We start from the raw sequence: 27,814 nt of genomic DNA, 5'->3' as shown, positions 1-27,814 counted from the left end.
CAAGCACTGTGGTGGAGGGGTGCTTCACTCCTCTTTGTGTCCACATGCCTTGTCGTCTAACTCCCAAACTCCTCCCACACAAGGCAGAGTATACCTCCAGAGTATACTTTGGGCTTGGCCATAGGACTTACTTTGGACAGAAGGGTGTTAGCCGACGTGGATCTGACAAAGCAGAGACTTGAAATGTGCACGTGCAGGTAGGTGTTTTTTCCTTTGCCTCCATCAGAGCCAAGGGAAGAGCTTTTCCCAGGTAGGTGCTGCCCCTTCAGCCTGAGACCCAGAATAAACATAGGTGGCACAGAGACCACAGAGATGACCCATGGCCTTGCAGCATCAGGAGAGCCACCGCGGCCTGAGGCAGAGCTCCTCCACTCAACCTGTGCTCCCACGAGCAAAACAAACGTTACTGTCGTGTGCCTCCACGATTTCACAGCTACAGCTGAGCAACACAGCCACAAATCACTATGACACAGCACAGAACATGGCTCTTGATCTGAGGAAGGTACAAATGCCCTATAGGGAATTCAAAGAATCAGATGCTTTCATTTGGGAGTGAAATATAAAACACACTTAGATTTCCTGATGGCACTGTGAGAATCCAGGGTTTAATTCTGGGCGTAGAGACTGTAAGGCATTATGCACTTTGTTCAAATTCACACCAACCACAGGCACTAACCTCTGCCCCTTTCAATACCGTATTTGGCCACGGTGGTTGCCAGACTGCCCTCCACCAGCTCTAGACAGGCGTAGCCTGTCCTGGCACCATCTCCGAATATAGCTTCCACCGTTCTTGAAGGCAGCTTCTGCCCTATGCCCTGAGCTTTTGTTGCCTACTCACACTTACTCAAGTTTTAAGGGTTCACCTGCCATCTCTGCTGCCTTTGCTTTTCCTGTCTCCGTTTTGGCAAGTCCAAGGGTAACTAGCATGCCATGTGAGCCATGAGAGGATTCTAAAAACCATGCTAGGGAACAATGGGCTGCGGTGAGATCACCAGCTATGAGTAGAGAAGTACCATCATCCCATTAGACTGTAAGCCCCGTGAGGGTGGAAACAGTCGTTTTTTGCATGATAGGCAGCCAAGAGGTGGACTCTAGTGGAAACCCATGGGATTTCTGCTCACTGCTCCCTTTATAGAGATTGCCTCGCCTTCATTCCTCCATAGGATAACAGTTGGAGCTGTTGTGTTAGTACAACGTAACCCCACCCCTTATTCACTCCTGATGGGTCCAAGAAAGAGTGCTTGACCCAAAATGCATCAGGAATCCTTCCTCTGGAATTTGAAATTTAGAATTTGGCAAATAGAGATTGGGACTTATTGTAGCCTTGTTACATAATGTCACTGCTCTAGAGCAGAGTTTTTTTAACCCTGATACTATTAATGTTTGGGGTCAGATAATTCTGTGTTTCGAGATGTGGGGGGCTGTCCTGGGCATTGTAGCATGTTTGCCAGCATCCCTCACCCCTGGCCTCTACCCACGGATGCCGGTATCAAATAGCCTCCCTGTCATGACAATCAAAAATATCTCCAGACACAGCCAAATATCCCCTGGGGGGCAAAATCCCTGCCCCGCACTGAGAACCACTGCTCTGCAGAGAGGACCTATGAATTCCTGCTGTTGAGGCCCCAGGACTGCCCTGGTTCTTGTTTTTTTCCTCTGAACCTATTTGCTCAACTCTTTCTTAAATTCACTGAGATAGACACTTCTGCATCCTTAAAATAAACTCCTTTTAATTTACTGAGTTGTTTGTAATTGGTTTCCATTACGAGCAAACTAAAGAATCGCGGTATCATGTGATCAGCACTCAATAAATACTTTTAGTGAGCAAACTCATCACCCAAAGATCTACGGGAAAGCCAGTTAGAAAACAGAGAGTGTGAGGGTCTCAAGTCCCTCAGAAGTAGGGGGTCAACCAAGGTCTTACCATCACCCACAAACTGGAGCAGGGCCAGGTCAATCTGCCTCTTCCAAGGGGAGCCTTTCTGGAGGGCAATTCCATAACCAGTGGTGGCAAAGATGTACCCACTCCCGATGGTCACCAGCTTGCAGCCTTCATCCCTCCCAGCCTTGTAATTCAAGACAGCAGCATCATAGATGAAAGCGTCCAGTTTCCTGCAATGACAAGAAACCAGGGAGTCATGGGGAAGGCGAGGTACCGTCTCAGGGCCCAGCTCCTAAGGCCTGATCCAGCATCACACACTTTCTTTCACACGGGAGACGATGATTCATGACTGCTCCATCCCATCATCATAAAAGGATCTATTTTTAATGAGGAGATAAAAGCCAGAACCTTTTCTCTCGAAGTTACAAGAGGCAGTTAAATAAAGACATGAAGAATCCTTATGCCCAAGTGAGTAAACAGTTGAATTTGCTGGTTGGCAAGTTTTTGCCCTTAGCACTCCCAACAGTGAAGAACAGTGGCCTATTTAGAAAGGTTTGCATTAGAACAAAATAAACCATTAAGGGACAAGGGAATCTGATGGTTTCGCACAGGAAGGGGAGAGAGACTAAATAGGAATGTCTCTTCCTGCCCAAAGAAACATGTTTATGAAACGTGTTTCATTTATATTATAAAAAATATTACATAATAATTTTTAGAAACCCAAATAATGCAGAAAATATTAAGAATACAATTAAAATTAAAATTGCCTATAATTCCATAACTCAGAGGCAACCTCTGTTAACAAATTTGTGAACAACTTTCCAAATTTTATATGCATGTGTATATATATACACACACACACATACACACACACACACCCCTTCTAAAACAGGGGTTGGTGGGCTTCCCTGGTGGCGCAGTGGTTGAGAATCTGCCTGCCAATGCAGGGGACATGGGTTCGAGCCCTGGTCTGGGAAGATCCCACATGCCGCAGAGCAACTGGGCCCGTGAGCCACAACTACTGAGCCTGAGCATCTGGAGCCTGTGCTCTGCAACAAGAGAGGCCGCAACAGTGAGAGGCCCGTGCACTGCGATGAAGAGTGGCCCCCACTTGCCACAACTAGAGAAAGCCCTCGCACAGAAACGAAGACCCAACACAGCCAAAAATAAAAATAATAAATAAATAATAAATAAAAAATTAGGCTTCCCTGGTGGCGCAGTGGTTGAGAATCTGCCTGCTAATGCAGGGGACACGGGTTCGAGCCCTGGTCTGGGAAGATCCCACATGCCACGGAGCAGCTGGGCCCGTGAGCCACAATTGCTGAGCCTGCGCGTCTGGAGCCTGTGCCCCGCAACGGGAGGGGCCGCGATGGAGAAAGGCCCGCGCACCGCGATGAAGAGCGGTCCCCGCACCGCGATGAAGAGTGGCCCCCGCTTGCCGCAACTGGAGAAAGCCCTCGCACGAACCGAAGACCCAATACAGACAAAAATAAATTAATTAATTAATTAAAAAGAAAATCCTTAAAAAAAAAAAAAAAAAAAAAAAAAATTAAAAAAAAACCCGGGGTTGGTAACTTTTTTTTATAAAGGCAAGATAATAAATAGTTTAGGCTTGGTCTCTGGTGCAACTACTCAGCTTCCTATTGTAGCATGAAGCTGAACTGTGTTTCCTCAAAATTCATATGTTGAAGTCCTAACCCCCCAGTACCTCCAAATATGACCTTATTTGGAGATGGGGTCATTGCAGATGTAATTAGTTAAGATGAGGTCATGGAGCAGGGTTGGCTCCTAATCCAATATGACCAGTGTCCTTATAAAAAGGGGAGATTTGGACACAGACATGCACACAGGGAGAACGCCAGGTGAAGGTTGGAGTTATGCTGCCAAAAGACTCGGAACTACCGGAAGCCAGGAGAGAGGCCCGGACAGATCCTTCCCAAGTGCCTTCAGAGGCAGCAGAGCCCTGCTGACACCTTGATCTCGGCGTTCCAGCCTCCGGAAGTATGAGACAAAAAATTCCTATTGTTTAAGCTTCTCAGTTTGTGATGCTTTGTTATGACAGCCCTAGGAAATTAACACACAGCATGAAAGCAGCCATAGATAACACATAAATGAATGAATTCAACTCTGTTCCAGTAAAAGGTTATTTACAAAAAACAGGTTGGCCCATGGGACATAGTTTGCCAACCCTGTTCCAACTCTCCAGATATAATTACACCACGCAAACCATTTCACCAATGGCTTTCTTTTCTCGTTTAACCCCACACATAGTGAGTGTATTTCTATGTCAGTAAACAGAGCACTCTTTTTAATTTTTTGGTACATTTATTTTTATTGAGGTATACCTTATATGAAATAAAGCACTAGATAAATCTTTACATGTGTGTACATCCTTGAAATCACCACGCAGATTGAGGTAGAGAACAAGACCATCACCTCAGAGGTCCTGCTTGCCCCTCCATTCAGCACCCTCCAAAAGGCAAGCATCCAGTAATCCCCTCAAAGGCACGGCTGTGCCTAATTCACGACCTGCATCCTTACTGGTGGGCATGTATGTTGTTTCCAATTTTTAAAGTTATTTAACAAGGCTGAAATGATCAACCTTGAATACAGGGGATGGATATCTCAAGTCTAACGTAGGCAGGAAAACTAAATGGGAGAGTACTCAACTTCCTGACACTTTTTCAACTTTACTGCCCTTCACTCCCTAACAAGAAGACATAGAACAGTGAAGCAAAAATAAAATAAAATAAAATAAAATAAAAGTGGCAGGAAGAGGATGTAAAATGCTGCATCCTTCCAAAGACAGCTGCTGAAGGACTCCCTATGAGAACAAAACTATTTGGAAGGTTTACAGCTGTGTTCTTCATTTTAATTTTTTGTTTCTGTAATGGTTAGAGATGGGGCAAGACTCCAAGGCTTGTCTCACCAACAGAAAGACTCTGAAGCTTTCGTCTCAGGGCTGTAGGGTGGGAGACTTGGTTTTATACTCTGAGAGTACTAAAAGGGGATCAGATCATCCAAGTGGAAGAGGGGGAAAAACTGGGCATTGTCAACAGAAATGGCAAACAGAGCTGTCGAACCAAGAGGAAACACGCTTTCTGGACAGCCAGCAATGCTGAGATCCGTGGAAAGGCAGGTCGGGGAGTTTCTAAAGGCTGGTTTGTGTACGACGGCTGTACGGCGTGTGACAGAAGCAGTGGAGGAGCAGGCGGAAGGGGTCTGAGCTCTAGTCTACGTTTACATCTACGATGGCACCACCTCGGAAAGTCACTTCCTCCTTTTGCACTGCTGGTTTCTCATCGGTGACGTGAGGTTGTCACTGCGGTCCTTCTGAACTGTGGCATTCTACGGTTCTGCAAGCCAAGAGTCACCTTCTGTCAGTCTCAAGAGGGAAAGTGAGACTCTGGATAACACGGGTACCCTGAGGACTTCAGGACAAATGGACAGCATGTGTACTCTTAATGAAGCTGGGGTGCTTGCCACCTCAATACTTCATGTTGCCATGGGGATGGCGAGAACCTGGGTTTTGTTAACACTTTCTAAGACTCCTGCAACTCTCTTCTCTCAATTCCTCAAAAAACAAACATAAATACACACAGGTGCATATAGGTATTCAAATGTTAAGGCCATCTGTTGGTATTCATGGGGTGGAAGTCCTCCCCATCCTGTTAACCCACCACACACTGATGCATTTCTGCAATGGAAATCTAAAACTGTACCTGGCACTCATACGAGAGTTGCCCAACAGCAGTTTAAATTCATATTTTATGGACAGGCACAGATTTCTGCAAATCATTACCATATTTCATGACAAATCTTCAGCTGAGCAAAAAACAGCCGGATGAGCCCGAAGAAAAAGGGAAGTTTTCTCGGAAAACAAAGTTTGCAAATGCAAGATGCCATCAAGTCAGAGGGAGGACAGCTGCAAAAGACACAGTTAATTCCGAGCAAAGCAACCACACGCTGGCATGTCTGGGTGGGCTGGCGGCCATGCTCTTTGAGCGGTCTGGCCAGGGAGACTCTCTGTGGTCTCAGGGCCACGTCAGAACCCAAGTGAGGACAACACATGAAGGAAACCACAGGGCCATGCGGACTTTGATTTCTGTCCCCCATTGATGATTCTAGAGAGCTGGGGTCTAACTGCAATGGCCACAGATACCTGCATGTTTAAAAACATCCTGGGGCTTACACAGCTCCGTCTGATAGACAAGGCCATTGTTTGTACAATGCTTGACAAAAGTGCACAGCATTTTACATACATTGTCCCACCGGGGCCTCACAAATGCCCAGTAGGGAAATTTATCATTATTATTATTTTTCTCCCGTGTTGTCTATGAGCAGGTGGGGTTCTGAGAGGCTGAGGCAGCCTGAAGCTCATCGGCAGTATTTCCAAACTCTGTACACAAACCCTCTTTGGCAGGATTGTCTAGAAGAACTTTCTACAATGATGGAAATACTCCATATCTGTGCTATGGCTATTGAGCACTTAACATGTGATTAGTGCAACTGAGAACCTGAGTTTTTAATTTTATTTCATTTCATTAATTTAGATTCTGGTGTAAATGGCCACACGTGGCCGGCAGCTACTGAAGTGGCCGGCACGGTGGCTCCCGGTGGGCGGGGGAGGTGGAGGGAGCGAGGGCCCTGGGCTCTCCTTGCTCTGACTCAAAGACCTGTGCCTTTGATCTCTTTCCCACTGAAGGAAAAATGTTCCCATTGCTGAAAAGAAAAGATGTAAAACTCACTGACATCCTCAAGAGTGGGCTTTGTGTTCAAAGACTTTGAACAAGGCACCTGTATTTCTGAGCTTCATTCTTCTCGCTGCAAAGTGGAGCAGACGTTACCTGCCCTTCGAGGGCTGTTGGGAATAAAGCGATGTTATATAAGGAGATGTGTGCGCAGTGCCCGGCACATAACAGGTGCTCAAGACACACAGATGCGTTCCATTGAATTCAGATTTTACAGCAAAGGAGCTTACAACTTTTATGCATTCTGTGGGACAAATCCAGTCCTGAATACTTTATATGCATTATCTCATTTCACTGACTCCTTTCAACTGAGCAAAGATGGATGCACTACTGCCGTCCCCACGGAATGAGGAAACGGAGGCACTGAGAGGTAAAGTGAGGGACACAGCTGCCCAGCTTAGGTAAGTGTCAGAGCAGCATTTGGACTTAACACAGTCTGATGACAAAGGCCACAGACCTAACTACTGTGACCATGTTACCCATAAGACTTGTGGAATAAATGGAAACAGCTCTGTCTACTGCTTTGAGATTCAGACTGGGGGTTACAGCTCTACGTGAAGCCCAGCGTTATGAAAAAAAGTGGAAGGATCAGAGCAGAGCCGTCAGTTTTAAAAGATTTGGTGGGTCGTTCAGTTTCATCTGTCTCTTTCCCAGGAGATGCATAGCCGTGTAAGGTCTGGAGTCACCTCCACAGAAAACATCTCTTGCCCTCAACACATCCTACCCTACATGTCTGGGAGACATTTAGGCATAGATGGCCACAGCTTCTTGTTGAGGGTAGGGGGTCAGAAAGAGAAAAAGGCCACCTGAAGCCCAATTTAGACCAAAGGCGTTCGGGGGATTGGAGCTGCGAAGGTGGGAGACCGAGTGACATCTTAGGCTGCAGCGTAATTGGCAGCACTGGATTTGGAACAACACAGAGATCAGAGGCTGGCGCTGGAGGGAAGAGCCCCTCAGAACCCAGAGCCGTCAGCGGGAAGCTTGAGGGCTCACCCGGAGGGAACACAGCGATGCTTCTCTGCTTGGTGTTTTCTCCTCTTGCTTTTCAAGGGGAGACCATCTGTGTCTCTGCCTTCCCAGCTCCTACCAGGCCACATGGCTGCCACTGGCTCCGTGCTTCTTCCACTGGGTGGGTGAGGCTCAAAGGTCCGGTCTGAGAACCGTGATGGGGACAGAGGCCCCACCCAGCCCACCTCTCTGCCTCTGCTCCCTACAGAAGGGCGAGCACTTCTCCACACATTTGTGACAAATGAAACGACATCTCGGTTCCCCAGTGCAAGGGCTGGAACAGAACCGGAGTCTGAAAATTCATGCCGTGCTGGGCTGGCTGTGTGATGTGCCCACCCCACCCCAGGCATCACGGAGGCTGTGTGGGTGCTGCCACCCTCTCCCTGTCACCCGCAGCCCTCAAGGAAAGCAAATGATAAAAAATGACAGTAACTCAGAATGACAGGGGGAAATAAGACCTCCTCTCTGTAAATTGCAAAGGAGCAAAGTAAGGAGGACTGTCATGTGCGCTCCATGCCACTTTAACCGAGCGGCTTCCTGCCAGATTCTCTGACGGCTCTGAACAGCTGCCGCAGCTTCCTGGAGCGTGTAGATCTGACCCTGTTACCTCCGTCGGTCTCTACTGTACCTACACGATGGCCTGAACGTTCACTCCTGGCCCCAAGGCTGTCTACCGGCAAAGCTGACTGTCCCTACAGAAGGGGACACCATGGCCCCCAGTCAAGGCATGGCCCCTTTGGGGAAAGGGACTTGTATTGTCAAGTGGCTTGACATTTCCTAATCAAAAGTTTCCGGTTTTAGCTCATCATCTCCTTATGCATGTTCTCAGATGCTCTCTGGGGGTCTCAGCACATTTAAAGGCTAATTATACAGTTAAAGTTAATTATTCATTCATTAACATTCAAGAACTCTTTAACTAGACACTGACTTGTTCTGATGAATTAATGAAACCAGTGTGTGTGTGTGTGTGTGTCTGTGTGTGTGTGTGTGTGTGTGTGTGTGTGATGTGTGTCTGTTTTGGAGGTCTAGTCTAAAGCACTACTGAGAATTAAGAATCTCTTTGGGGACTTCCCTGGTGGTGCAGTGGTTAAGAATCCACCTGCCAATGCAGGGGACACGGGTTCGAGTCCTGGTCTGGGAAGATCCCACATGCCACGGAGCAACTAATCCCGTGCGCCACAACTACTGAGCCTGCGCTCTAGAGCCCGTGAGCCACAACTACTGAAGCCCGAGTGCCACAACTACTGAAGCCCACGTGCCTAGAGCCCATGCTCCCAACAAGAGAAGCCACCGCAATGAGAAGTCCGTGCACCACAATGAAGAGTAGCCCCCGCTCACTGCAACTAGAGAAAGCCCGCGCGCAGCACAGTCAAAAACAAATAAATAAATAAATTAATTAATTTAAAAAAAAGAATCTCTTTGATGAGAACTGAATGTATTTTTTTAGGGCACACCAAAGCCTTGCTAGGAAGAGGAGCACGTCAGCCAGTAATTCAGGCCAGTCAGCGTGTTTGGGCGACTGTGGAACAGTGGATGGGGTTCAGGTCCACCTCTGCCAGCTCTATGAATGAGACCCAGTCATGGGACCTCTTCGAGCTTCGGTCTTCTCATCTGTACGATGGGGGAATAATAGCTCGTTCACAGGGCTGGATACAGGATGGATGGAAATGGGAGTGAAGGTGTTTTGGAAACTGCACACCCTGGTGCAAGTTCAGGACGTTGCTGGGGCAGTGATGACGTCATTGTGCTGAGAAGCGACGGTGTAGATCATCATCAAGCACCCAGACACAGGGCTACGGGTGGGTGAACGGCATTCATGGGCCAAGAAGTGGTAGCACTGAGGATACCTTTGAATGTGCCTGCTTGGGCAGGAGACACTCAATACATACAGAGATTGTACCTGACATCAGCACGGGATGGTCTAAAACAGGCTTCAGGAAAATGGCCTAGAATCACATTATGACTCTGAGTTCGTGAATACAAACTTTAAAGTCAGAATTACACCAACACTGATGCATTTTCACTAAGGAAGCATTTTTCAGAGCAAAGTCTGTTACATTAATTTAATTCCTAGATCAATGTCTCACATAGCATAGTTGAATTGTTTCCAATTTTTCTGGAAACTACTTTCACTGGGATCAATTCTTTTGTGTTGAAATTTTATAAGGATTTGATTCATTGATCAGCATTTAGACCACAATAAATTTTACTAATTTATAACTTCTGCCATTTTGAGTTTTCTTTTGTGGGTATGGTTGCCACCAAGTCCAATTCTTCTGGGTCAAAATTGTTCAGAGAGGCAAAATTGGCCAAGAAGATTCAAGTTGTCTATGGCTTTGTAGTCAATAACAAATTTCACTCTGTGTGATTTTTGCTGTTGTCAGTTTAATTTGTGTTGTTTAATTCTTCCAGTAATATTCACTGTGAATTGGGTAAAAAAGATGGATGGTGAATATTCATTTTTTAACTGAGAAAATTCTGTGCAGTATCGTAAGACCGAGACAGAGAGAGGCAGAGAAGGAGGGAGGAAACGAGGGAGGGAAAAATACAGATGGAAGCAGGCCCCAAGGAAAATGGGAAGACAGTGAGAGAGAAAGAGAGAAAGGAAAGAACAGGAAAGAGAGAGTGAGGGAAAGAGACAGAGAAGGAGAAAGAGGTTAAGACAGAAAGGGAGAGAATGAAGACAGGGAGATGGACTTACAGGGAGAGACTAGGAGACAAGAGAGAGGGAGAGGGAGGCAGAGAGATGGAGAAAGAGAGAGAGGGAAGAAGGAAGGAAAGAAGGAGAGAGGGAAGGAAGGAGGGAAGCTTCAAAGGAAGGAGGAAAAGAAGGAGGGAGGGAGGGAAGGAAGGACGGAGGGAGGGAAGGAAGGAGGGAGGGAGGGAAGGAGGGAGGGAGGGAGGGAAGGAAGGAGGGAGGGAGGGAAGAAAGGAGGGAGGGAGGGAAGGAAGGAGGGAGGGAGGGAGGGAAGGAAGGAGGGAGGGAGGGAGGGAAGGAAGGAGGGAGGGAGGGAGGGAAGGAAGGAGGGAGGGAGGGAAGGAGGGAGGGAAGGAGGGAAAGAGGGAGAGAAGGAAGGAAGGAAGGAAAGGAAACAAGGGCAGACACAATACAAACATACAGTTTGCCTACTGACTAACAACCACACAACAGGAAAAGGTTAAAATGATACAGAAAATCCCCTCTCCGTTACTGTTGAATTTAACATGGAATTTAACAAACTAACCTTGTCCAAGTTGTTGATAGACCATGTAATGCAATCTTTTAATTTTTCAGAAGAGAAAACCGAAGCCTGGAGGTCTCAGCCCCGGGTGTTCCTCAGAGTCAGTGCTTCCAGACCTGTCTAGCACCTGCCAAAGCAACGCATCCTCGAGGCACTGCTGCAGGGCTTCCCAAATCTGAGCGCATGTCCTCAGGTGGGATGTGGGGTCAGAGAGCACTCCTGTGGGGTTTTGGGTAAGTCTGTGCACATATCTAAGCCTTGATTTCCCCATCTGACCAGAACGAAACAATCTCTCCCATGTGGTTGTACTCTGGTTGAAGGAAGGAACGGCTATAAATTTGCTTGATGAATTATAAAGCACTATGCAAATGCTATTATTCTTTCTTCATGTTACCACTCATGTTCTGCCATAGGAAAAGTATTGATTCCTGCTGACATGTAAATCTTTTATAGAGTTTCTTAGTAGATACTCTTCAAGGGTTGGGATCAGAGTAAACATTCTACTGCAGTTATTCCATGGTGCACAGCATATTATCAAAAATGCTCATGTTATAGAGAATGTTTTCTTTGTTCAGACTTTTCCTGAATGTTTACTATGTGCCAGCCACTGCTCTTTGCCTGCATATCTCATTTAATCCTTACAACAGTTCTAAGTGCAAGTTCCTAAGTTATGTTTCCTAAGTGAAGGAATCATACTTACCATCATTTTATAAACAAAAAAAACGAGATCTAAGAAGTTAGTTAACTTGTCTAAGGTCCCACAGCTGAACGTTAGCAGAGAGGGAATTCGGATCCAGGATGCTGGCTTTTAAGCATCACAGCACACTACTGGCAGTGACAATGATCCTGCTAAACTTGCCACACACTAGGACTGAAAGACAGGGCCTCTCAAAGGCCAGAAAATATACGAAAGTGAGAGAGAGACTGGGAAAACAATCAATATTTAATGAAACCCTATTATGTGTCTGATACAGTGCGGCTACTTTCCCTAAGTCAATTCATTTAATTCTCAAAGGAATCTGGGAGACAGGATTTGAAAGATGTGGGAAACAGTCTCAGAGAGGTTATTCAATTTGCCAAAGGTCACACAGTTGGTAATTATCAGAGTCAGAATATGAAGCTAGGTATTTCTCAATCCAAAGTTGATGCTCTGCACCATGGGGTCACTCAGAAAATAAGTCAATTAATCAATCAATCCATCAGTTGAATAAGACTAACCTCTTCTAGAAGGTATAAATACTCTGACCCAGAAATTCTACTTTTTGAGATCATTCCTAGAGAATTACTTGCAGAAGTGCATAGAGGACTCATCATGGAGTTTTAACGTGCCCATATTACCAAGAGCTCCCCGGAGGGAAACAGTCTAATAAACTGTGATGTATGCAAACCATGGAATTCTTTCCAGCCGTCAAAGAGAATGAAGGCAAAAGACACCTACAGATATGGAAGGCGCTTCAAAACACATTATTAATTGAAAACCAAACTGTGCCTTACTGCACTGAGTTTGATAGTATGAATTCATAAAAGTGCTAACAAAAGATCAAGATGAAGAAAAAATTAATTACATGGGACTGAGTGAACTGATGAGGATGATTATAATTTTTGTGACTTTCTGTTTGAATAAAAAAAAAAATCCCACAAGGACTCAGAGGCAAAAACTATACAAATTAATTTTCACTGCAAAGTAAAGGAGCTGTTACAGTGGAGGATTACTGGACTGAATGTCAATATTATGACATAGTATGAGTGTGTTTCGTGTTTGGTAATTGCAGTCATTGTTGCTTTTGTTGTGGTCATCCATGTACAATGCTTGGTGTCAGTCTATTTATCTCTTGTAAAAATAAAATACAGTGTGTGTGAAAAAAAAAAAAAAAAAAAAGGAATCCGCCTGCCAATGCAGGGGACACAGTTTCAAGCCCTGGTCCGGGAAGATCCCACGTGCTGCGGAGCAACTAAGCCCGTGTGCCACAACTACTGAAGTCCGCGCACCTATAGCCCGTGCTCTGCAACAAGAGAAGCCACCACAGTGAGAAGCCCGTGCACCACAACGAAGAGTAGCCTCCGCTCGCTGCAACTAGAGAAAGCCCATGTGCAGCAACGAAGACCCAACGCAGCCAAAAAAAAAAAAAAAAAAAAATCTCATAGAACTAGCTTAAAATTTTTTTTCTCCTTCAATTCTCCACAATTACATTAATTTCGTTTCTGATTTTTATAATTTTATTCTGCTTACTTTGTGGTTATATCCTCTTCTTATTATTTTTTCCTAAGGTAGATGCTTGTATTATTGTTTACCCATCTATTTTTTTACCAGTGTATTTGGTTGATGGCATAAATTTCACGGTAGGCACTGCTTTTGCTACATCTCACAATTTAGCTCAAAATAAATTTAATTTCACTTGAAAAAAAACACATTATTAATTGAAAACCAAACTGTGCCTTACTGCACAGAGTTTGATAGCATCCCACAGAACAAAATTTTATAATTATGTGTGAACATATAAATATATGCAAATGCACCTAACAAAGGTCTAGGAGAAACGGCACGTATATCAGACAGGTAACAGTGCTTACCTGGTGGGGGTGGGGGTGATTTGGGATTGGGACGTGGTCAAATGGATGCTTATTTATCTGCATTTTTTACCATGAGAATATATTTTTTAATGAGAAGCAATGCAGCATAGTGGTTAAGGGCATAAATGCTACAGCCAGTTCAAATCCCAGCTCTGAAGCTTACACGCACTTGCCTGGCAAGGGACTCAACCTCTGCATGACGGTGCAGGGGAGCCAAATGTGCCACCCTAAACTGTGTCTCTTTGGCATGAGGACTAAGTTAGGCTGATTATTTTTAAGAAACGAAGACTCAGGAAGCCTTTCTTTTTACCTCCTCCTTACCTGCCTAAAGAACTTAGATGAAGGGTCTGTTCCCAGAATAGAGCTACCACCAGAGATGTCTGCAAAGAATACAGGCTAAGTGTGTTGGGGGAAACCAGGCCGGGCCTGGAGATCAGACATCTGTGTCCCACTGTCTCTGCTGGCCCAGCAAACATTTATTTACCAAGCATTTGCTCTTCCGTCTCCATGTGAACAGCCTTCCTCCCCTTTGAAGTCCCAAACTCCCACCCCCAACATCCTCTTTTGTCTTTAGCTGAAGATGGTATTTAAGGTGAAGCTTGGGCCATTTTGGTAAGTTACCCAGTTCTCCTGGGTCTCTCCCATGTATATATGTTATTAAAGTTTTGTTTGCCTTTCTCCTGTTAATCTATCTCCTGTCAATTTAATTCTTCAACCAGCCAGGAAAAAGCTAGAAGAGTCGAGTAAAATTTCTCCCCCACCCCCGACAATAGTTCCTCTGTGTACACAGTGGAGATGCTGGATGTACCAACCCTCACGGGGCGGTTGTGAAGATTAAATGAAGAATTATAGGCAAAGCGCTTATAAGAGCGTCTGGCACAGAGCGAGGACAGCTAAGCAACTGAGATTAGGAAGCAGGGATGGACACCGGCTAGCATGATAATCGCACTGCCCAATGGTGGCGGTCTACACCCAAGAGCCCGCACTGCATTCATGTGCACTGGGCATTGGGGTGCACTACAAGGTCACTCCCCACAGCGCATACTCGGGTGGAGCGCTGGGCGGTGAGGCCTCCCCCACAGACCCCGGAGGAGAGCCTTTTGCGGCAGTGCTCACGTCGGACACCTGTCAGAGGAGGTCACACTGGTACCTAAGGGACTGTGTTGGGTTGAATAGTGTCCTCCCAAAATTCACATCCACCAGAACCTGAGAATGTAATCTTATTTGGAAATTGGGTCTTTCCAGATGTAATTAGTGAAGGATCTCAAGACAAAATCATCCTGGACTTAGGTGGGTCCTAAATCTGATGACTTAGAAGAAAAATCCCTTATAAGAAGAGGAGGGACTTCCCTGGTGGTGCAGTGGTTAAGAATCCGCCTGCCAATGCAGGGGACATGGGTTTGAGCCCTGGTCTGGGAAGATTTCACATGCTGCGGAGCAACTAAGCCCGTGCGCCACAACTACTGAGCCTGTGCTCTAGAGCCCGCGAGTCACAACTACTGAGCCCACACGCCACAACTACTGAGCCCACACGCCACAACTACTGAAGCCCGCATGCCACAACTACTGAAGCCCGCGCACCTAGAGCCCGTGCTCCGCAGCAAGAGAAGCCACCGCAATGAGAAGCCCGCGCACCGCAATGAAGAGTAGCCCCCACTCGCCGCAACTAGAGAAAGCCCACATGCAGCAACAAAGACCCAATGCAGCCAAAAATAAATAAATAAATATATTAGAAAAAAGAGGAGACACACAAGGAACAAGGTCATATGGAGACATAGGCAGAGATTTGAATGATGCTGCCACAAGCCAAGAGGCCCCAGAAGCAGGAAGAGACAGGACAATTCTCCCCAGAGCCTTCGGAGGGAGTGTGGCCCTGCCCATACCTTGCTTTTAAACTTCTGGACTCCAAAACTAGGGGAGAATACATTTCTCTTGTTTTAAACCCCCAAGTTTGTGGTTATTTGTTATGGCAGCCACAGGGAACTACCACAGTGGGGAAACCTGAGGCATGGTACCCGAGTTCCTATTGCTCTTCCACCTGCATTTCCCTTGATGGAATGAGGCTGGACTTGCTAAGGCAGAGGCTGCTGTCTAGGCCCCAGGCACTCACCACGGGGTATGGACAGCATCTCCCAACCTGTGCTAAGGCCTCCCATGGCCTGAGCTAGCCCGGCACCAGGAAAACTCACTCCTCCCTGGTGCTAGAGCAAGAGAGCACACAGGGCTGATGCTTTAACACCGAGACCATTTCAGCACCTGGGTCAGTGGGAGCTTGTTTACAGTTTTCACAGTGGAGAGGAAGGAAGCACACTACTGAGATTTTCCAAATCTGAGCCACTGATGGGCAGGAGCGCCAGCTTCCCTGGTTCCACCTCCCCCCCGCCCCGCCACTCCGCCTCACACGCCTCATAGCAAAGGTGTCCAACCCTTCCCAGAATCCTTCACTTGTCAGGACAAGCAGACAGTTAGATGTCATGAGTAGAAAGAGGTGATGGGCTGAGTCTGAATGCCAGCTCTGCCAATCACGTAACCTTTGAACAAGTTGCTTCTGCTCCTTGAGCCTCAGTTTCACCTTCTGCAAAATGGAGACAACACCTATTTGGCAGAGTTGAATCAGGATGAAATGAGATGACATATTTGAAGTCTCCATGTGCATCTGACAATCAATAAGCAGAGGTGATTCCTAAGGAGACAAGGAGATGGAATCTGCCAGGAAGCTCCTGCTTGTTCAGTCTCCCCAGGGAGAATTTCCTAACCACATGTATCCGAATATAAGGAATACATCCTTTTTTTGGTTGGTTTTCCTCTGTGAGTTCATTTTTTTTCTCCATTTCAATGAAAGAAGAAATATTGACCATTTTAAAAGCAGTATCAAGACTTTCAAAGGAAAAAGAGACATTTTAAATTATGAACAAAATTAGTTCTTGGTTTTGTGTAATACTGCGTAATTAGAAACAGGCTAATTGTGCACTGTTACGGGAATGTTCATATTTAGTATTTTAAGTTGTGACTCAAAGCATAGGCTCTGGAGCAAGTGTGACCACAGACGAGCTATTTTAATCTCTCTGTGCCTATTTCCTCGATTGTAAATGAAAATCATGATAATCACTATCTCATAGGGTTGTTATGAGGTTTAAATAAGATACTGCAGGCAAAGCATTCAGAACAGTACCTGGCACACAGGTAAGCTCCCAGTAAATGGTATCTGTCAGTTCGAAATACCTCTCTTAGTTCCCAAAACAATTCAGGCAGGTTATTCAAACTGCAGTAGAAGAAGGTTTAAACATATGGATAAAGCAATTTGAGTGAACTGAATTCCGAGATGGAATAGCAGGTAAGGGCTTAGGGAAAGTCTGAAAGCAGATATTCAGGCCATAAGCTCTCCGTAGTTGCTAACAGAAGATCATAAATTAAGCTCCGAATTATGTAGAAGCCCAAGCAAAAAGAACACTACAAGTAGTTACAGGACTTGCGTTGTCCACAAGATAAAAGAACCTTACAGTGAAGAAAAACAATGCTGTTTACGGTACAGAAGTCTGAGAAATGAGGTAGGATGACATTGTGAACAAATTGGTACAATAATGGTATCAGCAAGGTTTCTGAAATAACTATTTCTTGGAGGGCCCTCCAATGCCAGACAAGGTATGATGAAAATGCACAGCAGTAAAAGTTAAATTAATTACTCTTCCTCTAGCTCAGTGAAATATCCCCTAGTCATTAAATGTGATAATTGTCCAACAAAACCATACAGATTTAACTGAGAAAAGTCAAACAGATTTGCATGGACACCGATTCAATGTGTGTAAACTATGAACATGTGTACAAATACCCGAAGGAAATGCAGGAAGAACTGAAGAATTATGTTCAAAAGAAACTTTTTTTCTTCTTATTATAAGTAATACTTTTGTTGCAGAAAATGTGTTAAGTATAAAAGGGGTAGAAAGAAGCCCACAACCCTCATCATCTAGCAATATCTCTGATAACCTTTGATGTATTTCATTTCAGTCTCCTTTCTTCTTTTCTCTCTTTCCTTCTCTTTCCATCTTTACAGAATTGGGATCCCATTTTATTCAACTTTTCCCCCACTTTTTTCTATTTTTAATACTTTATGGGTGGCCTTGAACATCCATTAATATAGTTTTAATGGAGTTTCACAAGAGATAATTTCAAGTACAAAAAAGATGTCTCTGCTTCCTTGAGTTTTTATTAAGGGTAAAATTCCTACCTCTCTGATGTGGTAGCAATTATTTCTGAGCTTTACTTGCAGTGTGGGGGTGGATCTCAGAAACCAGGTCACTGTAGCTCCGATGTTCTCTGGAGACGATGCTATTCCAGTTAAGACAACAGCTCACTGAACCTTGAGGTCTACGCCTGTTATCGAACTCAGCATCTGGAAATGAACCCTCTGAGTGGGATTCTGCTTGACTGACAAAATATAGCTCATAAATCGTGCTTGGATGGCACCCTTGAAAGAACTTGCTCTGCATGGCAACTCAACATCAAAGAGCATCCTTATGCCTTCCTGGTCTACCTTGGCAAGTTCAACATCCCTGGACCAGTTTCTTTTGAGGATGGAAAGAATGATGCTATGATCTTATCAACTCCCAGACTGTCAACTGATAATTATGTATTATATAATACATGTATATTATATACAATATTAAATATATATATATACATATATATAAAATTTGCCACCCCGAAGAATCTCTATGGCATGCAGATTACTTCAAGCTGAAAACAATCAAGGCCCAAAAGACTCAAGAAGAAACTCTGACCTTCCTCCTAACTGCCTGAAAGAATTAGATTGAGGGGCTGTTCCCAGATTAGAGCTGTCAGCAGAGAATATGGTGGGCTAAGTGTGGTGAGGAAAACTCTAGGCAGGGCCTAGAGATCAGAGTGTACTACATTGTCTCTGCCTGGTCCAACAAGTGTTTATTTACCAAGCATTTGCTCTTCCATCTCCATGTGAATTGCCTTCCTCCCCTCTGAAGTCCCAAACCACTACCCTCAACATCCTCTTTTGTCTTTAGCTGAAGATGGTATTTAAGGTGAGGGTTTGGCCATTTTGGAGAGTTACTCAGGTCTCTCTCATGTATACACGTTATTAAACTTCTGTTTGATATTCTCTTGTTAATATGCCTCACGTCGGTTTAATTCTCAGACCGGCCATAAGAATCTAGAAGGGTAGAGGAACATTTCTTCCTCCCCAGTAATATAATATGTAACTTCAGTCTCCAATTCTCCCTTGAGCTCTGACCTCATATATCCAGCTGCCTCCCCGGCATTGCCAAATTGGGAAGCAAGCCTAACTCCTACAGTCAATAATTCTACAATGTAAGTTCTTAGTTAAACAGTGTGTTGGGTAATTAGTTAACCTTGGAGACCCTTAGGTTCTTCATCTCTTAAAGCACCCAGCTCATAGGAGTAATAGTACCCAGCTCGAAGGAGTAAAGTACCCAGCTCAAAGGAGTAAAGTACCCAGCTCATAGGAGTAATAGTACACTGCTCAAAGGAATAATAATACTCAGGTCATAGGAGTAATAGTGCTCAGGTCATAGGAGTGATAGTACTCAGCTCTTAGGAGCGTTCTGAGGATTAAATGACATTATGCATGTGAAGCGCTTGGAGCTGCATCTCACAGATTGTTCGGTTTCAATCAATGCAGAGATGAAATATGATGATGTTGTCCCAAAGGCACTGCCGACTTAACTCATCCAAACGTAAATTTGTGTTCCTCCACGCCTCTGCTCATGCTGAGCCCTTCCTCTTCTTGGTCCTGTCCATTCCTCACAGAACACCATCTCTCAACATTCAATGAATTAACCTCTCAAAACGGGGATTCCTCACCCCTGCAGGCTTGGAGAGGCTGCGTCTTAGGACAGGGTTCAGTGCTCACCTTTTCTATAAAGGCAGTTCTGACACTTGCAAATAGATGTGACCACCCTCATCCTTTTATTTTTACAGACACATTATACAGTTTGGGCCTTGTAGAAAAATGCCTATTGGCAAAAGGCAACCCTCCTTTCCAATTCTTCTCCCAAACTACTCAATGTAAGAGAAGGCAAAAGATGCCCGTCTGTTTCCCAACATTGTTGGGCTGGAAATGAAATCAGACAGGGGACTGGGGGGCCTGAAGGCCGAAAATTAAAGCTTCTAAAGGAAACTGGGACTTTTTCATAAATTTACATACACATAATTGGACATGAAAATCAGTTAAAATAAAAAACATAAACCATCCCACTATGTCTTCAAATATTAGCCTCTTCAGAGTTGTAGGAATGTTGATTGTTTAATTTAAATCTGGCATAAGTGCTATGCTTGCAGTTTTGCCTACTTGCCAAAACTGCTTGGAGAACATCAGCTTCTGATGACTGAGCATTTATAAATCTAAATCTGTCTCCACTCATTTCAGCTTCAGTTCCCTCTTCTAAAGCAGATGGTCCCAAAATTTGATTAGTGTGCATCAGAATCACCTGAAGAGCTTGTTAAAGCATGCAGATTCCCAGGCCTCTGCCCCAGAGATTCTGGTTCTGTTGGCTCAGTGGGGCTCAGGAATCCACATCTTTATTAGCACCGCTACTGATTCAGACTCAGGTGACGCTTTGCGAAACGTTGGTGTAGAAACCTGGGGTCATGAAATGCTCTTCCACCTCTGGTTCAGGAGAACCCCACATGTCAGAACAGACCTGTTCCTGGAAAACCTCACCTATCAATGTCTGTACAACAAACATTTGGTGCAAATCCTACTTTCTCACTGATTTACTTGATATTTTCTGGGATACTTTATCTCCATTTATTATAAATTTCAACAAACAATGATACTTAACAACTTAGTTTCAAGTTTCTCTGTCCCTATGCTCTTAGGTGATTCTGCGTCCCGAAGATAAGCTACATGTTTATATTGGCTGGCTTACTCTTTACATGCGTAATGTATTTCTTGAACTCTTTTAGAACAGTAGTTCTCAAATTTTAGCTTGTATCAAATCACCGGGAGCAGCAGCACGCTTGCTAAAATGCAAATTCACAGGCTCCATCACTAAAGAGAAGGTCTTGTGTTGGGTCCAGAAATCTGCGTTTTTACAAGTAACCATTTGATTCAGGTAGAGCTGGTCCATTGGCCAGGCTTGGAGACACCCAGCTTTGGAGAATTATTCTAAATCCTTTCTGCAAAAATGACAGCTGTTTATAATTGTGGTTTGTCTGGATTTTGTGTTTTGGAAAGTTCTAAATAAGTGTTCAAGTGTTGACACAAGTAAAAGAATCTCAGAGTTATTTCAGAGATCGGAGAATCCAGCCCTTTCACTTTTTAGATAGGGAAACTGAGGTTCAGAGAGGTGACGTGACTTGTCTAAGGCCACAGCTAGCTAATGATAGAGCCCAGACTCAAACCAAGCTGGGACCCTCATTCAACCATAATGCAAAATCCCCCTTGTGTCCCAGACTCTTCCAGGAAGTTACAACCCATAAAGAAGCTTCCCCATTTCACTGACCTTGGTGTATACGAACATATATTCACTAAGCCACAGATATCACTGAGACTTGTGGGTGGAGGGGCAGGACCCAGTAGCTGAGCTACATGCTCTGGGTTTTTTAAGCCAAGCCTCACTGGATTTAAGGGTATTGGGGGTAGGAATATCCCGAAATTCAACAATTCAGAAACACATAGGGTACCTCCCTCCACCTTCCAGAGGGATACAAACTTCTAGAGATGCTGTACAAGGTGAAAGAAGGGAATGACTATTTTTTAAAGCTGGAGTTTAGTATTATTATTACATGAGAAGTTTGTTTTATTATTCCTTAAACCCTCATGATATTTACTCTTGTAAAATTATTTCATAATACATTTCATATTTTAAAGTAATGTATTTCATAAAGAAAAATTTTAAAAGCAAATGAGATGGGAGAGGGAAAAGGCAACTAAGTGTGGTGAAGTAGACACTTGAAAGACATAAGTCTCGGGATGATGAACAGATATGATCAACACAAAGAGATTGTCAGATCTTGGTGCAGTTTGGTGGTGGCAGTTCTTAAATTTTGGTTCTCATAATCATTTGAGGAGCTATATTCATCTCTCATACTCCACACCAAGAAAAATTCCGAATATTAAAAATGCCACCAAAATAGAAAACAGGAGAAAATTATTTTGTAACCTGAGTGAAAAGGATTTTTGAATTACGACTCAAACTCCAGAAGCCATAAAAAAGACTGATAGGTGTGACTACAAAAAACATAGATCTCCGTGGAAAAAAAATATCTACAAGCTCAAAAGACAAACTAACAGCAGCAAAATAACCGGGACAAACATTTGTAATCACATCACAAATAAAGGGCTCATTTCTCTAATAGATAAATTAATAAGAAAAACCATCAAATCAACAGAAAAAAATAAGGCACACTTTCAAAAAAGGAATTGCAGAAGGCTTTTCATTACATTTGGTAAAAATCTACTGATAATAAGATGGTGCATATTAAAAAATATTTTGGCACATGTTTTACCTATCATCTTAGCAAAATTTTAGAAGATTGATGATACACTGTGTTGGCAAAGATTTTGGGGAGATACGTACCCTCATTCATTGATGGTAAAGGTGAATTTCCTTGGGAGGGAAATCTGTCAATGTCTGTCAAAATTACTACTACGTGTAGTCTTTGACCCAGCAGTCCAAGAAATTTATTTGACATTGGATGTGACACATAGGTAAGGATATTCACTGCAGTATTGTTTGTAACAACAAAAAATGATATCCTAAATATCCATTAGTGGGAGACTGACTAAATACCGTATGATACAGTCACACGATGAAAGACTACAAATCTTTAAAAAATAACTCTGTAGCTGTTTATGCTTTGACAGAGAAAGATCTGGAAGGACACACAGGAAAGTAGTAAATGTGGCTACTATGGAGGGTACTAGGCAAATAAGGAACAGAGTGGAAGGAAGGCTCTTCACTGTTTATCTTTTTATATACTACTTTTTGATTTTTGAATCATGTAAATGTACTATCTATTCAAAATTTACTTTAAACAACTTAAATAATTCACTGAGAAGCCTGTTAAACATGTAAGTGGCTTCCCCTGATACTAACTCCACTGAGACAGACTCTCCAGGAACGAGCAGGAACGTCCTTACCCCTAAGGGCGCATGTAGTTGTTTCTTAAAAAGAAAAGACTCACACCCCTTTAGCTCTAGTTTCTGAGTTTAAAGTAATAGTGTCATGCATCCCCCTCATGGGAGATTGAATATAGGGTAAACCCACCATCTGCCCAAGTTTGCTAAGATGGATGTTATAACTATTATATGGCTTCCCGAGAACAATTTGCACAATTTATGGCCAGGGACGGTTTCTATTTCTCTACTCCTTTTTGTTTGCATTATTTAAAAAAAGTGAAAAAGAAAGAAAACAACCCATTTTGTGCTCTGGGTGGCAGATGGATGAGGAGGGAAACAGCCAGCCTTCAACCATTTTTTCTAACCATTGTCATCACATTTATGCTCATGGTCTGTCCAAAGCAACAGTATATACGATGAAAAGACCACAGTGAAAACAAACAAAAACCCATACCCATGGCTAAGCTGCAAAGTCATCAAAACTTTGTCTTTTCTGGTATCTACTAAAATTGAACATACCACATTCTATAGCTCAGCAATTTCCGCTCTTAGGTATATAACAAGAAAAATGTACTCACTTGTACAACAAAAGACATGTAGGAGAAAGCCCTTAGGAGCTTTACTCATAATAGCCCCACATGGGACACTACCCTAAACATTCATCAAGATTAGAAAAGATGTGTGCACTGTGGTATATCCCCACAGTGAAATTCTACACAGCAATGAGAATGAAAGAACTGGAATGACACGCAGTGATCTCACTAACAGAATGGTGAGTCAAATAAAGACAAACAAAAAAGAAAACATACGGTATGATTTTATTATATGTTAGAATAACAGGGCAAAAGAACCTACTGCTTTAGAAGTGAGGACGACTCACGAAGACAGTAACTGGAAGAGGGTGTGTGGGGGGGGGGGGGTGGGGGGGGGTGGGAGGTTGTAGGGATTGGTGACATCTTGTTAATTGACCTGGATGGTCAGATCAGTTTGGACAAAGTCACCCAGCAGTATACTTAATACTTGTACTTTTCTGCATTTTTTGTTATGCTTTTTAGTAAAAAGTTTTAAAAAGTCATTCCAAGCCAGAATGAGCAGTGTGTGAATGAGTTTTCGATAAGAAATGGGTTCAGCTTCTAAATAAATGCTGTCCCAGCCCCTGCTGAGATACCAAAGAGATTCCAAAGAGACTGAAATGACAAAATGTCATTGGCCAAAGCTCCTGGAAATTATGCAGAGATCCGGGCTTGATGGTTTAGAGGGGCCCCCTCTGCCCCACCAGACACAAAGAAGCAGCAAGGCCTTCGCAATGGGCCTGCAGAACAGCCCACAGGAAGAAGCTGTGCATTAATCGGCAAGGAGCACGCACTACATCCTGTTTTACTTGCCAGGGATCCCTGACAATTGAGATGGTCCACGTAAGTAAATTTTCTGGATAAGCAAAACTTTCCTTAATAAACAATCCTTTCATTTAAAACAGAATCTTTTTTAATGGAACCCTTTCAAAACCACATTTCACACTTCCCTGACTTTTCAAAACGTTGAAGAGTCCATGGAATAGAATTTAACCTTTACACCAAATAACAACACTAGCAGTTATGTCCTATCTCTGTGCCAGGCACTGTCCGAAATGCTTTACAGCAAATTTTCTCTCTTAATCCTCATAAAACTCCTATGAATTAGGTCCTATCATTATTCCCATTTTATGTATGAGGCTGAGAGCGATTGAAGAACTGTCCAAGGTAATAAAACAGGTCTTCTGTTTACAGCTTCAGTTATTTCGTGTCTGCTATCCTCCACAATGCCAACAGGTAGACGGAAATGTTAGCTGTACCTTTAGAAAGACTGAGTTCTCAGCTTTTCTCTCCATATTTCCTTTCTTCTTCCTCAACGTGACACTCAGTTTTCACAGAAAGCTACATGCCATAAACTCCTATCTAAAATCAGATAAAAACTTACAGTACTTTGTTTTCACCACTTTAAATAAACTCCATCTCCTTAGATCTCCCTATTGGCTAAAATATCCCATTGAGTTGGACCAACTTCTTTATCAGTTTAAGAAACCTCTCTGGTTCTCTGCATTTCAAAGTGTCCTGGATTTGCCTTTTCTTAACACAACTCAGAAGGAAGCCTGTGATACTCATCAGATTAGCAAAAGCAGCCCTCAACTGGGGGCCTCCTTGACTTCCGGCTCGGCTCTCAAGAACATACAACAGTGGGGGCAGACAAGCGCAAAGGCAAGGCGTGCAGTCATTTTCTGTAAGGTGTGTGGATGGGCAGGCCTGCAGAGCAAAAGAAACCGTCATCCTTACCCTGTTTTCAAGCTGACCAAGGCGTCCTCTACTCCCTTCTGGTTAAATTTGGTCATGTACTGATGCATGTAGGGGTAGTTGTTCCGAATGTTTCTCTCCGTACTGCCGTTGGGCACCGTGCCAAATCGAAAGGGAGGGGAATAGTCGTGAGGTCTCTGAAACTGAAGAGAGACAGAGAAAGAAGGAGGAGGAGGAAGAATCAGCCATCATTCTGTCTTGCCTCAGGAGTTACACATATGCACGCGCTAGCACAGGACAGTAAAAACCCACTCATTTTTGTGCTTCCTTTCTACTTAATCACACCTTCCACTGGTCTGGGAGCTCCAGGAAGTCAGAAACAGTGTCTGTCTTCTTCCTTACTGCTCCTCAGTGCCCAGCACAGGGGCTGGCTGGGTGTGCACCAGGTATCTGTTGGACGGAATTTTTCGTCTCCATTATAGAGACCGGCCTAGTCCTAGGCTCACGGGCAGTGCTCAGGAAATGCTGATTAAGCTGGAATTAATGTATGACTTCAGTTCATTCATCTGCCTTATCATGAAATTTTCTGAGATCCTCACCAATCACTCCCTTCCCTGGACCCCGTTTACAATTTCTTTTACCTCACCCAGAAAATGACAAAGGGGAGCAGAATTTGCCAGTCCCGAAATACGCCTCTTTGGCAAACGGATTATCTGGGGGCTGGTTATTTTTTAAGAAACGTCAGACACAGGAGAAACTCTGAAAACTGAGTAGAAGTTAACTCTTTTGGAAGAGGCAAAATCTTATATTCGTGAGGGTGTCTTCCTCTCTGTGTCTGGAAGAGGATGACTAAATCTCTAAAACTCTTATCAGTGGAGAAGGCAGCAACTTAAACCTGCATCACTACCATACCCTTGTTTACTGTGCTCTTCCTGGTCTCCTCCCAGAACTGGCCTTTCCTTCTCCCCCCACCCCCATCACGCCTCCCATTACCCTACATCTTTCTTCTGTCTTCAGCTGAAGATAGTATTTAAGCTGGTGGTTTGGGCTATTTCGGGGAGCTACTCAGTTTTCTTGGGTATCTCCCATATATACAGATGGTATACATGTTTTTCTCCTGTTAAATCTGTCATTTATTATGGAGGGTGGGGGTCTCCACCAAGAACCTGGAAGGGTAGAGGGACAATTATTTTTCTTCCCGTACAAAGACTCTATGTCATTCACTCATTCTCCAGCCATCATTCATTCATTCGCTCATGCACGCCTGCAATACCTACTGGGGTCCTAACACATCCCAGGCATAATGGCAGGTTCCATGAACGTTTCTTGAGCTGAAGTCCATACTAACCATTAGCTTCCCGGTGATGCCCATGCCTGGTATGGCCTCTTGAGCCTCCATCAAGGCTCACTGCCCATGCTCTACTGGGTTTCCCTGATTGGCTGATGTTGTCTGTGAAGGGGGTCAGGCCTCCCCAACATGTGCCGCTTTGATCATGTGGTTATGTTTTCATTCTATTAATGTTGTGTACTGCATTGACTTATTTTCATACGTTTAATCACCCGTGCATTCTTGGGCTAAATCTCACTTGGTCATGGCATATTTTTCTTTTTGTATGCTGCTGCTTGATTTGGTTTGCTGGTATTTTGGTGAGGATTTTTGCATCAATATTTTAAAAAGATATTGGTCTATCATTTTTTTTCTTGTGATTCCTTTGTCTAGTTTGGTATCAAGGAAATTCTGGCCTCAGAGAAGGAGTTAGGTAGTGTTCCTCCTCTATTTTTTTCTAAAGAGTTTGAGAAGGATTGGTGTTAATTCTCCTTTAAAACTATTTGGTAAAATTCACCAGTGAAGCTATCTGGCCTTGAATTTTTCTATTCTTTTTTAAAAAAATTTTTATTGGCGCATAGTTGATTTACAAGGTTGTGTTAGTTTCTGGTGTACAGCAAATATGGATATATATATATATATATATATAGAAGAATACATATATTCTTTTTCATATTCTTTTCCATTATAGTTTATTACAAGATACTGAATATAATTCCCTGCGCTATACAGTAGGACTTGTTGTTCATCTATTTTACACAGAGTAGTTTGTATCTGCTCACCGCAAACTCCTAATTTAGCCCCTCCCCCAGACGTGCCACTTTGGCACATGCTTTATTTTGAGCTGAAGGCAATTGAGACCCTGTGGGCTCAAGAGGAACTTTCCCTGCTCCCTTGAAGCATTTAAATTGGGGGCCTTGCCCATAATAAGAGTTATTACCAGAAGTAACATTTTATGACCTATGACAGGCAAACATTTAATTACTCAGCGTCTGCTCTTCTCGTCATCCTGTGAATTACCCTCCTCCCCTCTGGAGCCCCAGGGCCCTAGCCTACTCCTTAGCTCAGGATGCCACATCTGCCTCATTTTACCTTTCTGTCTCTGAACCTCTCATATATGTGGGGTTCCCGTATGTAAGAAATTAAGTTAGATTTTCTCCTGTTAATCTGCCTCATGTCAATTTAATTCTTAGACCAGGCAGAACTATCTAGAAGGGTAGAGAAAAGGTTCTTTGCTCCCCATCTGTTCACACCTTCAGTGTTTGGGGCAACCTAACCAGATTGGGAGTCCAGAGAACTAGGTCTAAGTCCCAGAAATACAGTTAAAATCTAGAGGCAGCACAAGGCAATGGTTACAAGTGTGAGCTCAGCCTCACAGGTTCCAAAGTCAGGTTCTATCCCTTACAGACTGTTGGGCCTTAGAGAAGCCACCTTACTTCCCGCTGCCTCCACTTATTTTCCGTCTGCAAAGTGGGAAACACATGAGTACTTCCCTTATGGGGTCAATGGGAAGATCTAAAACTACAACTTTTGTCAAGTAATTAGAATAGCGCCTGCAACAGAGTAAGCACTCAAAAATAAAACTACTCTTACTCGTCATTTCTGCCATCATCGTGGGCAAAAAAGTAACCTTGGCCTCATTTTTCTATGAAATATGGAATTCTGGAACTAGAAA

At 43.7% G+C, this 27,814-nt stretch overlaps 1 protein-coding gene across 2 annotated transcripts in view; it reads right to left on the bottom strand.

The window, feature by feature from the left end:
- The window catches only part of GRIN2A (glutamate ionotropic receptor NMDA type subunit 2A), a 372,220-nt gene that overhangs the window by 37,704 nt on the left and 306,702 nt on the right, over positions 1-27,814 (bottom strand). For both annotated transcript variants that reach the window (XM_007188412.2, XM_007188413.2), the window contains 2 exons: positions 24,855-25,015; positions 1,925-2,112 (listed from right to left, as the gene is read on the bottom strand). In XM_007188412.2, coding sequence (XP_007188474.1) covers positions 1,925-2,112; positions 24,855-25,015 — 349 coding nt within the window. The remainder of the gene's footprint in view (positions 1-1,924; positions 2,113-24,854; positions 25,016-27,814) is intronic.

This window comes from Balaenoptera acutorostrata, chromosome 15, assembly GCF_949987535.1.
Source record: "Balaenoptera acutorostrata chromosome 15, mBalAcu1.1, whole genome shotgun sequence".
NCBI lineage: Eukaryota > Metazoa > Chordata > Mammalia > Artiodactyla > Balaenopteridae > Balaenoptera > Balaenoptera acutorostrata.
The sequence above is the reverse complement of the archived record's forward strand: the minus strand, read 5'-3'. Positions and strand labels throughout refer to the sequence as shown.